Here is a 15,297-nt window from a genome sequence, read left to right on the forward strand (position 1 = left end):
CTGGAGAAGGCGTCCTTCTTACTGCTGTCCTCTGATTGGTTACGCGTTGAGAGGCGGCAGGTTGGCTAGCCAATAGCCTTCGGGCGCGCCTATTTAGGCGGAAAGTTCTAAAACCGGGCAGGGGTTGTTTTTACGCAGCGGACTCCCTCCCCCCACTTTTTTTTTTTGCCGGTCGCGAGGGTGAAGTCAGTGACGTCATCTCGAGGAGAGAGAAAGTGGATCGGAAAAAGCGCTTTGCGGTCAATTCGGCGTCACTTCGCTTTTAGAAGGGCAGCAGCGACAATAAGGTAGGTGGATCCTGGGAAGTGAGAGAACTTTATATGAATCGGTGGTGGGCATGTGGGAAATCAAACTCAGTTTCTCCCAGAAATTTCACCCAGAAATTGCAAAAGAACTAGAAAACTTTCTTCAGTTTGTCTTTTCCAAAGCTACAGGGGCTACTTCTCCCAAAATTCCCAGCCAATTTGAACTATCGTCGTCATCCTCAGCCATTCAGTCGTATCCGACCCTCGGACACGACTATACAGTAGGCTTTTTTAAACGTGCTATAATTTGACATTTATTGGGAGTCAGACAGTGTATACATTAGATAGATTAAAGTGAATGAGTGTGTGTGTGTGTGTGTATATATATATATATATATACACACACACACACACTCATTCACTTATATACACACACACACACACATATATATATATATGCACACACACACACACACACACATATATGTACATACATATAATATATGTATTTATTAATTATCAACTAATATACATATATATATATATATATATATATATATATATATATATATATATATATATATATATAAAATAAAAGTTGATAATAATTAGCTGATGAGAACATAGAAAACACTTGTTTAAACAATGAGATTAATATATAAAGAGCAAGAAAAATGAACAATGAAAGTGCAAAACAATAAAAACTTTATTTAGCAGGTTTATGTATAATTTACACAAAAGAGGTCCTATAATGGTTTGGAAGATGAAACCTAAAACTATCAGATTTATTGAGAATTGCTGAGAGTCAGTTTGGTTCTCCGTGTGTGTTTGTCCAATGTTTTCTTTTGGAGTTGTGCTAACAGTTTCATCTATTTTAGGAAATGTTTTTTACATGTTTCCCCTCCCTCTCAAGGCAGGAGATGACAGAAGAAACTGAAGAAAAGGCTAGAGTGAACTTTCCCTTTCCTTATGCACCATATCCCATTCAAGAGCAATTTATGGCTAAACTTTATCAGGTCTTGGAGATGGGAAAGATTGGCATATTTGAGAGCCCAACTGGCACAGTAAGTCTGTTTTTTTGTTTTTTTTAACACACGCACCTTTCTGTTATCAAGATAGTGGTGTGAGCAGGAATGTCCCTAGGAAATGTTGATAATAGTTCATGTGGAATCTATGAAAGTGTGATTGAAGCACCACCTGTTTTTCGTGGGCAATGCACTCACTTTGTCCTAGTTGACCATACTCTGGGGATACACCTGAATTAAGCATTGGGAGCAGTAAAGAGCAAACACTTCACCGGACGAGTATGGGCGGGATGGATAGCCACTTGCTATCTAATAGGTGGCTGTTTTGACTCTTATAGCCAGCCTAGAAAATATTTTGTCAAAAATAATACAAATCTAAATGTTAAAATCTTCTAGAATTTTATTAGGAAATGTTAACATCCGGCTTATGTGATGGCATAAAGATATATCTGCATTTCCTCTTCCCTGTTAGGGTAAATCATTAAGTTTGATTTGTGGTGCTCTCTCGTGGCTCCGGGATTTTGAAGAGAAAAAGAAACTGGAGGAGACCCAGCTATTAGCAAGTAAAATTGGTGGAAAAGATGCAGAAGATGAACTCAAGAAAAGCAATACAAAGCCTTTAGCCAGCCAGCCAGCGACCAATGAACCAGACTGGATAATGCAATTTGTGCAGGAGAAAAAAGAGCAGGAAATGATACATAGACTGAAGGTAAAAATAGGTTGCTTATTGGTCTGTCTTTATTCAATCCTGATGAATCACAGATATAAATAGAAAACTGTGTACTATTGACCCTTGCCTCATTGTAACTCATGCTCTTCTTTTAGTTGCAAACATCAAACACCACTCTTCTACCTTTTGCATGTGCTGTATTTTTAATAAAAAGAACAAAGTCAAAGGAGGAATCACTAGATATGATACTGTAAGTAGAAAATGGCATCTAAGAAAATAAAATTGATGATACTTTAGAACAAGGCTGTCAATCTCGCAGCCCGCGGGCGGATGTGTCACATCCTGGCCACACCATTGCCCGGTTTAGTGAAGGAGAAAAAAGTTACAACACCGTGAGTTTGACACCCCTGCTTTAGAAACGTACAAATGAACATATTTAGTGGCACTCCTGTGTTTCATTAAAAAAACCTTTATTCCTCCCAGCCTCAGATAGATGAACAAAATACAATGGTGGTATTAAAGACAGCAAAAGAGTTGCAGTTATCATTTTAAAATGTTTAGTAGATTATTTAATGCTTTCAAATTGGACAAAATCTGGTATTCCTTTGTTTATCTAAAGACTTGCTTACTAACAGATCTCATTTTACACTGAGAACATTTTAAAATGAGAAATGTAAGATAACATCTGTTTAAAATACAGTTAGGGCATTTGCCCATCAAATATTTGACAACATATGAATTGTTCAGAACTTCTATAACGAATCATTAAATGTTATGAAGTATTTTTACAGCAATATTTTTGACAACAAAAATTCAGGTTCCAGGTGGTTGAACTTACCATGCAATTCTCTGATTTCTTTAGGAAGAGCAGATCAAGAGGAAGAAACGAGAAACATACCTTGAGCAAATTCGACACAATGTGAAATTGAAATACGTGTCTAAAAGGAAGGTGAGCATTTCCAGTGCTATGAATAAAAATTAAAATAATTTTTTCATGAATAACATTGTAGAGTAATGAATTGTAACAAAAAAAATGATCAAAAGTTATCTTATAGTGCCTCAAAGAAAATTACATGAACAATGTCTGAACTGAGGATAATATACAAATGAGGAATTTATGAACTTAAATCTATAATTAGATAAGAATTGCTTTTTTGGAACTGGCTTCTGTATTGATATTTATTTGCGGTAACTGTCCATTATTGTAGGTATAACAGACAAGTATTGGAAAATAAATTATATTTCTTATTCATCCATCTATCTAGCCATCCATGTCCCTCTGGTCTTCTGCATGAACTAATTCCTCATTGAGAAAGTTAGGGACTCAGAAGATTTCCTAGGTATGACAGATTACCTGGCTTGGATTGACAGATGTTTTCCTTGTGCTTATTTCAGCGGATGGAGGAGAAGGAGGCAGAGCACCTGCTTCAGCTCAGCAAGGACGGCTTGTCTACCTCTGCTGAGCCTGATTCTTTGGAGCTTTCCGATGTGAGTGAGGAAGATCTGATCCTTACAGAATACGAGAGTGACGAGGAGCAGAAAATAGGAAATAGGTATGAATGCTAGTATGACTACAAGAGCTCAAAGCACGGAATTAAATTCTCTAGGGGAATATGAATCTCTCTTGCAAATGTTCTAGAAAGGTTGGACCAGCATCCATGAAAGCCTTTGATTTAGGTAGGAGTTGACCTCAGTTCAGAGGTATAGTTATTGGCGATAGTTGGCGATAGTTATTCCATCCATTTTTCCAACCAAACGAGGTGATAGAATCTTCCAGTTGTGAAATCCAGAAGCCAAAGTTTGGGTGGATGCGAAATTACAAGAATGGTGAATATATGACAAGTATGTCAAAAGTGGCATGTCATGATGTGTTGGGTGATACATCAGCATTCACTAACATGTCAAAAGTGTGCCCCATTCATGTGTGATACTCAGAGGCTGTGGAGGCCACAAGAGAATGGGGAGAGCTACTGCACAACCTCTGGAATTTCCCTTAGGAAATTCCATGAAAGGGCCATGCTCTCACATAGCCCCCCCAGAGCCTTTGAAAATTGTGCAAGAACAGGGATTGCTTTCATATGGTTTCTGGAGGCCACAAAGGTTGCAGAAGAACATTCTCTAAAGCTGCTTCAAGAATAGGCCTCTTGCAATCCTGAGCTTCCTTGGGTAGGCCATAGGGGCCTGTCCATAGAAAGGGAGCACTGCTTGAAGGTAAGCAGCACACAGCAGATCACGATGGGACTTTTTAAGATAAAGGAATAAATAAAGAGTTCTATTCAGGGGTGGGCTGTGTGAGAGAGAGACGGAGGGAGAGAGAGAGGAAGGGAGAGAGGAAGTGAGAGAGAGGAAGGGGGAGAGAGAGAGGGAGAGAATGAGAGAAAGAGAAAGATCTCAGCAGAGTTAGGTTAAGCATTTTCTAAATTTTTGATACACTGAGCCTAAAGGGGTCAGTGAACTGGTAGAAACTGCTGGGCCATTCTGAAATGTGTTGTTTAGAAGATAATCTGATAGGGCCAGGTTAGTGCACGGAAAAAATGTTTCTGAGCATTACTTTTCTCTTTTCACTCTTTAGGTTAACTGGAGTGGATAGTGATGATGACGATGATGACCTACAGGAAGAGCATGTTGCAAAGGCAAGTTGCAAGGGGTATATGTTTCTTCCCACAACAGCTTTGCAAAACCATCCATGGGAATTAATAGTAAATTGTTTGCACACCTCCTTTCATAGCCTGACAATTTTCCTTCATCTGTTTTAATCCTTTCCTGTTTCTTTCAGTTAAAATTAACACTTCGTTTTATTTTCAAACATAAAGTTAAATCAGAGATAGCCAATCTTTTTGCAAAGAAGCCCTGAAGCAGCGTAATATCATGCTGCCAATATTTGCTGGCAAAATATGGAATTAAGTGATTCAGTATTTATTTAAATGGTTTAAATGGTGTAGCAGTTGTCAAAACAGGTATTGTTTGAAACAAAAGCATCATTCTAGGCAAGACATTCAGTTTTATCACAGTAATACTCCTACCAATGAGCATTTAGTTTTTACCATCCTAACATGTCTTTTTAAACCTCATTTCATGTCTTAGCTTAATTATTTTGAAATAACGCACAGTTCATACTTGTCATAATGATACCCAGATAATAATTTACTTTCTTCTCAAAACCCATTTTATTCGTTAATTCTCTGATCTGTTTTAATACTTTTGTTAACATCTTCATCTTTTGTTTGTTGATCTTAAAATCTGCTAAGGAACCAAATTCTTTTAGTTTTCCGATTAATGTTTCAATTCCCTTTAAATTTAAAAGACCTTGCAAAAGCCAACACCAAGTTGTTAAAGGCTGCAAGAGCCTTTAACTTTTAACTTCATTTTAAAATCTTTACTCCAACAATCCTCTTATCTTATCTGGTAATCTCTCTTAAGTATTTCAAGGATCAAAATAAACGAGAGAAGACAGTGGACAAGAAACAACAGATTCTGTATCACTGTGACAACCAAGCTCCCTTAATATCAATATCCAACCATCCAGCATTCTGACTGGGCAATTTAAAGCTGTCAAGGCTGACAAGCACTACTCTTCATGAATAGGATTCTGATATCTTCTCAATCTCTTTTGCAGATTTATTACTGCAGCCGGACACATTCCCAGCTGGCTCAATTTATCCATGAAGTTCAGAAGAGCCCTTTTAGTAAGGAGACTCGCCTGGTATCTTTGGGCTCTAGGCAGGTAGGTATCTTTCTCAAAACAATAGAATGGAGTGGAATTGAATACTTTTATTTGGCCAAGAGTGATTAGACGCACAGAGAATTTGTCTGGTGCAGAAGCTGTCAGTGTACATGCAAAGCATCAGAATAATAACTGTAATTACAACCACACTAATAATAAAACGGGGCGTTAAGAATTCTGACATTCCTTCAAGGAGCCATAACCTAGGAATTGCCATGAAAATGAGCAAGCTTGTGTTTGGTTTCCCTGTGTAGCCTCATATCCTTTTTATTCCCACACAGTACACTTTCCCTGTGTTATCAGCCTGTAGTATGAGGTGGGAATGCATAAAAGGCAGAAGACTTAATGCTTGACTAAGTGATAAAAGGGGAGATAAAAATGAACTCAATATGGCTTTGCTTTGATAGTCCTCTGACTCATGAGTTCTAAAATGCCAACTAAAAGAATAATTTTAAAAGTAATTTCAGGAACCTGAATTCAATGTAAGTATTCCGTAGCCAAACAATGCATCTTATTAGCAGCCTTGAAGACAATGCATTATTTTCATTGTGAATTAGTATATTTGTGAATTTTTACAGCCTTTTTGGTTTGCTTTGTTTTCCCCTGGGATACTGAAGGGAACACAGTGAAACTTTTCTATCATCTCTCACTCTCCCCCCACTTCCCCTGTTCTCATACTCTTCCTCCTTGCCTTCCTCTCTCTGCCATCTTTATTATCTTTACAATAACCCAAGGTGGCAACACATGCAACACACTATCGTCCTATTTTTCCCACAACAACTCTATAAGGTTGTGTTGTGTTGAGAGAGAGTGATTGTGAGCTGCTCTCTTGGGCCTCTGGGAGGGCGAAAATGGCCTCCCCTGGGCTCTGGAGGCCCTCCAGAAACAGGCCTGTTTCCGGACTTCCAGAACTTTCGGTTTTTCGCCTTCCCCAGAGTCTGGAGGCTTTCCTCGGGCCTCTGGGAGGGGGAAAATGGCTTCCCCCGGGCTCCTGAGGCCCTCCAGAAGCCGGAAACAGGTCCGTTTCCGGAACTTCCGGGAGGGCCGTTTTTCGCCCCCCACAGATCCTACATTTACCTGCATCCAAAACAGGCTGTGTGGAGATTCCTGGGAGGGGCAGGATGGGCGGGGCCAGCTATTTGGTTCAACTACCGGTTTGGCGAACCAGATGTAAATTTAACATCCGATTTGCCTGAACTGTCCCGAACGGGCTGAATCCCACCCTGGCCATAAGCCATTCGGAACCGGTCCACAGAAGTGATGGGCAAGCATGCATGCATGCAACCCCATTTGCACAAATAGCGGACAAGTGTGTGCACTCCATTTGCATACACGGTGGGTCACATGCAGGCCACTTGTGCAAATGGAGCTTCACGCATGCATGCACTAGCTGGGCACTGACGTGGAAGCATTTCCTTTTCCCCCTGGCTCTCAAAGCCGGAAAGGTTAGGGAACTGTGCCTTAACACCTAGACCAAACTTTAATAACTGGTTTTAATAACTGATCTCTGTTTGCACCTGTCAATTTATTTTAGAACTTATGTGTGAATGAGGAAGTGCGATGCCTGGGAGCCGTCCAGCTCATCAATGATCGTTGTATGGAGATGCAGAAGAATAAATGTGGTATGTCAAGGAGTCCTGAGGGATCAACGTAATTCCTTTGCTGAAGCCAAGTAAATAGAGGCTATGTGTGTTAAAGTGATGGTAGTGACAATCTTCAACCAGAGGGAACTGCAAAATAGAGGCAGTCCTTGACTTATAATGGAGCCTGCCAATTGCAGTCGTAAGTTGTGGTGGTCATAAAAATAGCTCATCCCACGACCGACCAATTTTACAATCTTGTTTCTGCAGCAGTGTCAAAACTTTGAAACCAGGTCGTAGGTATCTCGGCTGGGGTCTGTCGTAACTTTGTTGACTACCTGTACAGGAAATCCTCCACTTAGAACAGTTCATTTAGTGACCATTCAAAGTTACAACACTGAAAAAAGTGACTTCTGACCGGTTTTCACACTTACAACTTTTCCAGCGTCCCCATGATCATGTGATTGAAATTTAGGTGCTTGGCAGCTGATTCATATTTATGATGTTGTTTATGACCAAGGTCATGTGATCCCTTTTTCGGCCTTTTGACAAGCAAAAGTCAATGGGGAAGCCAGATTCACTTAACAACCGTGTTACTAACTTATCAACTGTAGTGGTTTGCTTAACAACTGCAACAAGAAAGGTCTTAAACTGGGGCAAAATTCACCTAACAAACATCTCACTTAACAACATAAATTTTAGGCTTAATTGTGGTCATAAGTCAAGGACTTCCAGTATGGATTGCTTCCTATTCAGGATTCTAATCAGCTAATTTCCTATTTTAGGGTATTTCCTTTGTTTGTCTTTTCTTGGTTTTCTGTTTTTTTTTTCCCCAGCCCAACAGTAAACATTCCATTCCATGCCATCCATGCAGGTGGTAGGACAGATATGGGGTTTACCCCACCTTAGAAGCTTTTTTCTTGGTAGTTTGCTAATGTTGGGATTCTTCTGGACCTGTGATTAGGTTTTCTTTCATAGAAATGGGCAGACTATTTGGTGCTTGAAATGTTGTGGGTGAACTGTGCTACTTTGCTTACATTAGACTCCAATTGGAAATCACTGTAACCAGCAGAAACCAGTAAGCAATTGGTGGATGCTTGGATCCAAAGTGTGTAAAAGTTTCTCCAAAGTTCCTGTTTGGGTTATGAAAGTGGCCGTTTTCAATGTATGTAAAATGCTCTCTAGTATAAAACAGAGTGTTGCATTGAAAGAAAACTGTTTGGATGCAAAACTCTTCCGAAATTCTTGGAACAGTCAATTTTTCTACTCAATACAGTAATTTCATGCTTGAAATGGAATGTTTTGTGCATGAACCAATTTGAAAGGAAGCTTTTGTACACCCCGATGCACTGGTATTTGATCTCACGCAGTGTCAGGAGCACTATGAAAATATTTTTTTTAATTAGTTTTTTTAATTAAAAACCTCAACTCTCATGAGACGTTATGCAAGAACACCCACCGTTCTTACGAGTCACAATTTTAGCTGTTTTTAGAGTTGGGGTGCCCTGACACCCTTCATACAGAGAGTAATAATGATTGCATTGTATTTAGCAATGCTTCAAAGGCAATCACAGTCAGGTCTATTGACTTTGGTTTTTATCCCTACAGTCACCTTCAGAAGCTTGGCAACTGACTCACATTTATGACAGTTACAGTGTCTTGGGTTCTGGGATCACCTTTTGCAACCTTCTGACAAAATAGGAAGCCAGGTTCACTTAACGGTGTTATTAGGAGCCATGGTGGTCCAGTGGTCAGAATGCAGTATTGCAGGCTAATTCTGCTCACTGCCACAGTTCGATTCTCACTGGCTCAAGGTTGACTCAGTCTTCCATCCTCCGTGGTCGGTAAACTGAGGAGCCAAGCTTGTAGAGGGCAATATGTTGATTCTGTAAACCACTTAGAGAGGGCTATAAAGTACTGTAAAGCGGTATATAAGTGCTATTGCTAATGATTAACAGTTGCACTGATTCATTTAGCAACTGTGGCAAGAACGACTAAACTGGGGCAAAACTCACTTAACGCCTGTCTCAACAGAAAATTTGGGCTCAATCGTGGTTGCAAGTCAAAGAGTAGGAACTGTACTGGGAAAAAGGACAAGCAAACAAAAAAGTGTGCATGGTATCACAGAAACACCCTGAAGCCTGAGTGAGGCTGGTGGGATTTGTGGCGTAAACCATACAATATCTCAGTTGGGAATAAAGGACACCGATCACAATGCTGTCTTTAACAATGTGCCATAGGGCTCTGAAAATTTTTTCCCCTCGGATGATTTGCCTTCAGAAAAGAATACAGGAGCAGAGACAGCCGAGGTGAAGAAGAGACGACGTGTGAGCCGAACGGTGTGTCCATTTAACTCCTATGAGTCTCTGCAGCTGCTTCGGGACGAAGTGCTGGTAGAAGTGAAAGATATAGAGCAGCTGGTTTCCCTGGGAAAAGAAATGAAGGCCTGCCCTTATTATGGAAGCCGATATGCCATCCCAGCTGCTCAGGTACACATTTGTGGATCTTCTCTTGAAGCTTTGCTGATGTCTGGAAACAGATGGCCTCATTTTCTTTGTGTGTAGCCTTGTGTGTCCTTTTGCTAAATCACTCCGGGATGATTAGGCTGGTGCTTTTTCATGCCTCAAAATGTTGATCAGCCTCAAGTGGTAGATAGATTATAGAGCTGCTCCATGACAGAGATGGGTGGTCTATAAATACAATATGATATCAATATCAATATCTCCTCAGCTTTTAATTTCACAATATTGTATTTTCATTGTTTATTTCTTATTGTGTTATTCCTTCACTATTTTTTTAATCATTTCCCCCATTTTATTGTTATAAGCTGCACAGATAGCCCCTGGCAAGATGGGCTGCAAATAAATTTAATACCTAGCCAGCTAGCTACTAGCTAGATGATAGATAGGGATGGATGGATGTATATATGGATGGATGGATAGGTAGATAGACAGACAGACAGACAGATAGATAGATAGATAGATAGATATGGATGGATTCAACATGAACTTTAGCTAAGAAACAGGGTGATTTTGAACCCATGATTATTTTCCAGGTTAGCCTACTTTGTAGACTTGGAACAATATATGCCCCTTTGAACAGAAAAATGGTGAAATATAAAATCTAACAAATAAGATTGAATAGATAAGACCCAACTCACTCATAGTCTACATGTGAAGAGAAATATATAAACAGATTCTCCCAAAAATCTGTTCTGAAGATAAAGATTAGCGTGGTGGACTTCTCGTTGAATGAATGCCTCTGTCTGTCCCGCAGTTGGTAGTGCTGCCATACCAAATGCTTCTGCATGAAGCTACCCGAAGGGCATCTGGGATCCAGCTGAAGGATCAGGTAGTGATAATTGATGAAGCTCACAATCTGATTGATACCATTGCTTCCATCTACAGCACTCAGGTGACAGGCTCACAGGTGAGTCAGGCCTAAGGGCCTCTCCGTTACTACCTGCAGCTTTCTTGTTGTGGTCTCTTTGCCTACAGCCATCCATGTCAGGCTTTTGTAAGAAACCAGTAAATTACTCCCAATCTCTGAGGTGGATGTCCCTGAATACGGGCCACAACAACCACACACCCACAATCAGCACTTCACCTCCCAATGACCCTCGCTTGTAATGCCCCTGTTGGAGACTGACTCCAAGGGAGAGGAGGAACAGCCGACAGGGAGTGGAAGTGTGGCCCCAGAGGTTGTGGAGGAGGCTGGGGAAGGGCAGAGACCGGCTGGGCAGTCAGAGGAAGATCCAGGCCCATCCCCTCTTCATCCTAGGGCACAAGGGAGGAACGGAGAAAGGAACAATGTGGCTTATGGGAGAGGAAGTGGCCATGATCCCCCTCATTGGCTGCAGCTGGGGGAAATAGTTATAAAGGAGGCAAAGCGTGTTTTATTTCTGGCTGAGGTTTATCTTGGTTGGCGTTCTTCCAACAGACTGTGCCTTGTTATCTTCTTGAAGTTTGTAATTAATTATCCTCGTCTGTCAGAAATTCCTTCAGTGTGGTTTGTTTTGTTTTTTTATTTCTCCGTTATCTGTTCTTTGAGTTTGGACTGTATTTCTTTCTTTCGGAGACTATTTTGGAAAGAGTTTAATCTCCAACTGTGAACAATTGAACAGTGAGGTCAAGTTGGAGGCATTAAAGGAAATTTATTTACATTTGGGAATTTATTATGTGTTTGCTGCTTCCCGGGTCATCACAAGGCTTATCACAAGAGCCTCACTTGATGCAACCCACACGTGACCTATCACAAGACATGATTTCCTCATCACAAGACCTATTGGCCACACCAAGCCCTTATAAAGAGAAGAATACTGACACTGACATCCCCTAAGCTCCACTGAAGACGTTACCTAGCCTGGTAATGAAACGTTTGGAAACCAGCCCACAAGCTTGGAGAATGAACCATCCTTACTGGTTAACATAACACACAGAGGGAATTATGTCACTACATGTCTTATTTGTGGGCTTCTCAGAAGCCTTTTGGGCAAAACGATGCTGGTCAGGATAAACCTCAATATTGTCTTACGTTTTATATCTGTTTTTAGCTGTGCCACGCCCACTCCCAGCTACTTCAGTACATGGAACGATACAGGTGAGTGTTTGCGACTCGAGGTTCCGGTTTGTGGAAATGTGAGTTGGCCAAGTTTGCATACAATGGCAAATTGAACTTTGCTACAAACCACCTAGCAATTTCTAACTTTCCACTCTTGAATGGACAGGAGGAGAAGCACCCATAGCAAGTAGTTTCATGGTCTAGATTGGACCTGCACAACAGGTACAGATAGTCCTTGACTTATGACCATAATGGACCATGCCCATCGTAGTGGTGAGTCAAGATAGTTCTAAAATGGCTCAAACTGACCCAACTTTATGACCTTTTGGGGGGAAGTCATGAAGTGACAGTCATTAAACTAATCACTAGTTGGCTATGGGCCAGTTTTCATCAAAAATGCTGATTTTCACCAAAACCATAATAAAACATAATCATGTGACTGCAGGATGCTTGCACGTGGTCGTACATGATTGGATCTTTGGAACCAGGTCATAAGTACCCCCAGGAAGTATTATCATAGCTTCGAATGGTTGTTAAGCAACCAGTCCTAAATAGAGGACTACCCATATAGGCTAGAACAGTGGTTGCCAACCAGTGGGCTGGGGAACACTGGTGGTCTGCGAGAAAATTTGGGTGGTCCGCAGAGAAATGTCACCCCCAAAGCAATCCTGCTGCGCGGGAACAAGGCTGCGCCGCCCACATGGCCTGTGGGAACACAAGGCTTGCATCGCTTGCATTGAGGTAGTGAGGGGAGGGGGGGAAAGGGCGGAGGGGGGAACTTGCCCCACTAACCCAATGCACCTGGCCTGGCCACCAGGCTGCTTCTTTCCACTTCTTTCTTCTTCTGCTTTTGGCTTCATGCAAGGAAAGCAGCAAAAGTCTGTCTTTCTCTCCCTCAAACTCTGCCAGAAATGAGTCTTTGGGATCCTGCAAGGCCTCCTGCTCCAAGAGGCTACGCCGGCAAAGACTCATTTCTGGTGGAGTTTGGGGAGAGAAAGAAAGACTTCTGCTGCTTTCCTTGCATGAAGCCAAAAGTCTCTGTCTCTCTCTCTCTCTCTCCCTCCCCCGCCCCCCAAGAATGGAGCTGGAGACGGTATCCTGCGATCCCAAATAAAGAATGATCAGTTGGTAGGAAAATGGGGTGGGGAATTTTCCTGCAGACTTTTAGGGGGGATTTTCCCAGGGTCTCTGGTCCTCGGGATTTAAAATTATAAGTTTGGTGGTCTCTGAGGTCCAAAACATTGTTGACCCCTGGGCTAGAAATATGAAATACCGGTAGTCCTCATCTTACAATCTTTTGTTTAATGACCATTCAAAGTTACAAACAGACTTGTCGCCTTATTTCACATTTACTACCATTTGCAGCATCCACATGTTCAAGTGATCAAAATTCAGATCCTTGGAAACTGTCTCTTGTTTATGACGGCTGCAGTGCCTCAGAATCACGTGATTCCCCCTTTGCGACTTTCTGACATAAGCAAAGTCAATGAAGAAGGCAGATTCACTTTACAACCGGGTTACTAACTGAACAACTGAAGTGATTTACTTAACAACTGTGGCAAGAAAGGTTGTTTAAAACTCAATAACTGTTTCGCTTAGCCACAGAAATTTTGGGCTGATCTATGGTCGCAAATTGAGGACTACTTCTACAAATAATCCATAAATGTAGTTCACGGCTCCCTATAGCCTGCAGAACAGCCTTGTGCAGCCTGCCATTTTCTGAAAACTGAACTAAATCCATTGCCACTAAATGTGGCTGCTGCCACTTAGTTTTCCACAGCCACCTCTGTCCTAAAAACGTGCTTGTCAAGGCCCTTCCAGTGCCGCCAGGTCTCACCAACACTACCAGCTCCAGGGCTGCTGCCACACCACCAGCCATTGTTTGTCATGACAGTTATTCCTTTGCGACACATCATTATTTTTAAGGTCTCCGTGTGGTCTCATTCCCATCCATTGAGTTATGTAGCTGTGGTCGAGACAATAGGGAAGTTCTGATGCAAAGCTTATCTTCTTAAACCTCTCATAGCAGAAAGTTGATTATTGATGTCTTTGCTGAAAAAACTCTCTATGGCAAAGAAATTCAAATGCCAACCCTCTGGGTATAGGGCTACATATGTTCTTTGTTTCACACCATTCACACCATTCCTTCTGTGGGCCTTAACAGTTATATTCTTAAGCTCAGCCTGGCTGTCTTGTGTTGTGTTACCCTTGCGCACTCATATATCATCTGATCTGTTTTAGGAAACGCTTGAAGGCCAAGAATTTGATGTACATTAAACAGATTTTGTTTTTGCTGGAGAGGTTTGTGGCTGTCCTGGGAGGTAAGAACAGAGTTCCAAATATCTTCTTTCCAATTCCGGCTACTGTCATGCTCCTGTTGGAGACTGACTCTGAGGGAGAGAGGGAACAGCTGACAGGGTGTGGAAGTGGGGCTCCGGAGGTTGTGGAGGAGGCTGGGGAAGGGCAGAGGCTGGCTGAGCAATCAGAGGAGGATCCAGGCCAATCCCCTCTCCATTTTAGGGCACGCAGGGAGGAGAGGATGAGGGAGAGATGTGGTCTACTTGAGAGGAGAGGGCTTTGATCCTCTTCATGGGCTGCAGCTGTGACAACTGGATAAGAGGTCGGACATGCGTACGGGCGAATGCTGGAAACAAAGCGTGGAAATATCTCCAGTTTATGGTTCCTCTCTGAGTTTGGTGTCCTTCCCAGTGTGTGTTATCTGTGGACGTCCTCCAGCCCTTAACTTGCCTGGTTTGGGTTGTAACTGCTTGTGTGGGAGTTTATTGTCTTCCCTCAAGGATAGTTGGAGCTTGGAAGCAAAGTGAAGGAATAAAAGGGGCTTCACCTGTTTTCTGTGACTGTGTTTGTTTTGTATCCCCCCACCCCCAGTGATCACAGATACCTTCTGCAGGGGAATGTCCCACCAAGCTCAATTTCCATTGTTTATATGGCAGACTTGCATCAAAGAACGTAACAATTAATTTGACATTCTATGGACTGGAGGGATATCGTTCTGTCTTTGGGAAATGCAGTAGATTCTCCAAAAACAAAACAGGGTTTCAGCAACCCTGTTTTGTCTCTTCCCCTCCAAGCCAATCTTCCTTTGATCACTACCATCTTTAATTTCTCCAACAAGTCTTTGTCTCCTTCCATTTTTGCTCATCCCAAACAGAATAGATACACAAACACAAAGCAAATGAAGAATGAAATTCTGATTTTAAGCAATGCTGTAATGGAATTACTGCTTGCCTTCTGATGCCTAGTTTGTCCTCAGGTGTATACTTGTGCTCTGGATAGATGCTTTATAATTGCATTAGTCTTGCATGTTTACAGATCTTGCTACCAGCTTAATATACTCAAAGTCTAAATTGCTTGTTTTAATTTTTTTTAAAATGCATGTACCAATGCAATAAACATAATTACAAGCAAATTGGAAACTATTTGAAGTGTAAGTTTGAATTAACATAGCAGAAAAAGAGTACTTCTCTCTTAG

General features: G+C 41.5%; 1 protein-coding gene across 1 annotated transcript in view; it reads left to right on the forward strand.

Moving 5' to 3' along the window:
• The first annotated feature begins 58 nt into the window (after positions 1-58).
• The window catches only part of DDX11 (DEAD/H-box helicase 11), a 37,010-nt gene continuing 21,771 nt past the window's right edge, over positions 59-15,297 (forward strand). The window contains exons 1-12 of the mRNA XM_026697795.2: positions 59-287; positions 1,159-1,309; positions 1,743-1,979; positions 2,803-2,889; positions 3,336-3,493; positions 4,513-4,573; positions 5,557-5,664; positions 7,199-7,286; positions 9,525-9,733; positions 10,521-10,673; positions 11,797-11,843; positions 14,046-14,125. Coding sequence (XP_026553580.1) covers positions 1,166-1,309; positions 1,743-1,979; positions 2,803-2,889; positions 3,336-3,493; positions 4,513-4,573; positions 5,557-5,664; positions 7,199-7,286; positions 9,525-9,733; positions 10,521-10,673; positions 11,797-11,843; positions 14,046-14,125 — 1,372 coding nt within the window. The 5' untranslated portion in view covers positions 59-287; positions 1,159-1,165. The remainder of the gene's footprint in view (positions 288-1,158; positions 1,310-1,742; positions 1,980-2,802; positions 2,890-3,335; positions 3,494-4,512; positions 4,574-5,556; positions 5,665-7,198; positions 7,287-9,524; positions 9,734-10,520; positions 10,674-11,796; positions 11,844-14,045; positions 14,126-15,297) is intronic.

This window comes from Pseudonaja textilis, chromosome 5, assembly GCF_049901715.1.
Source record: "Pseudonaja textilis isolate UNSWEBS1 chromosome 5, rPseTex1.2, whole genome shotgun sequence".
Taxonomy (NCBI): Eukaryota; Metazoa; Chordata; class Lepidosauria; order Squamata; family Elapidae; genus Pseudonaja; species Pseudonaja textilis.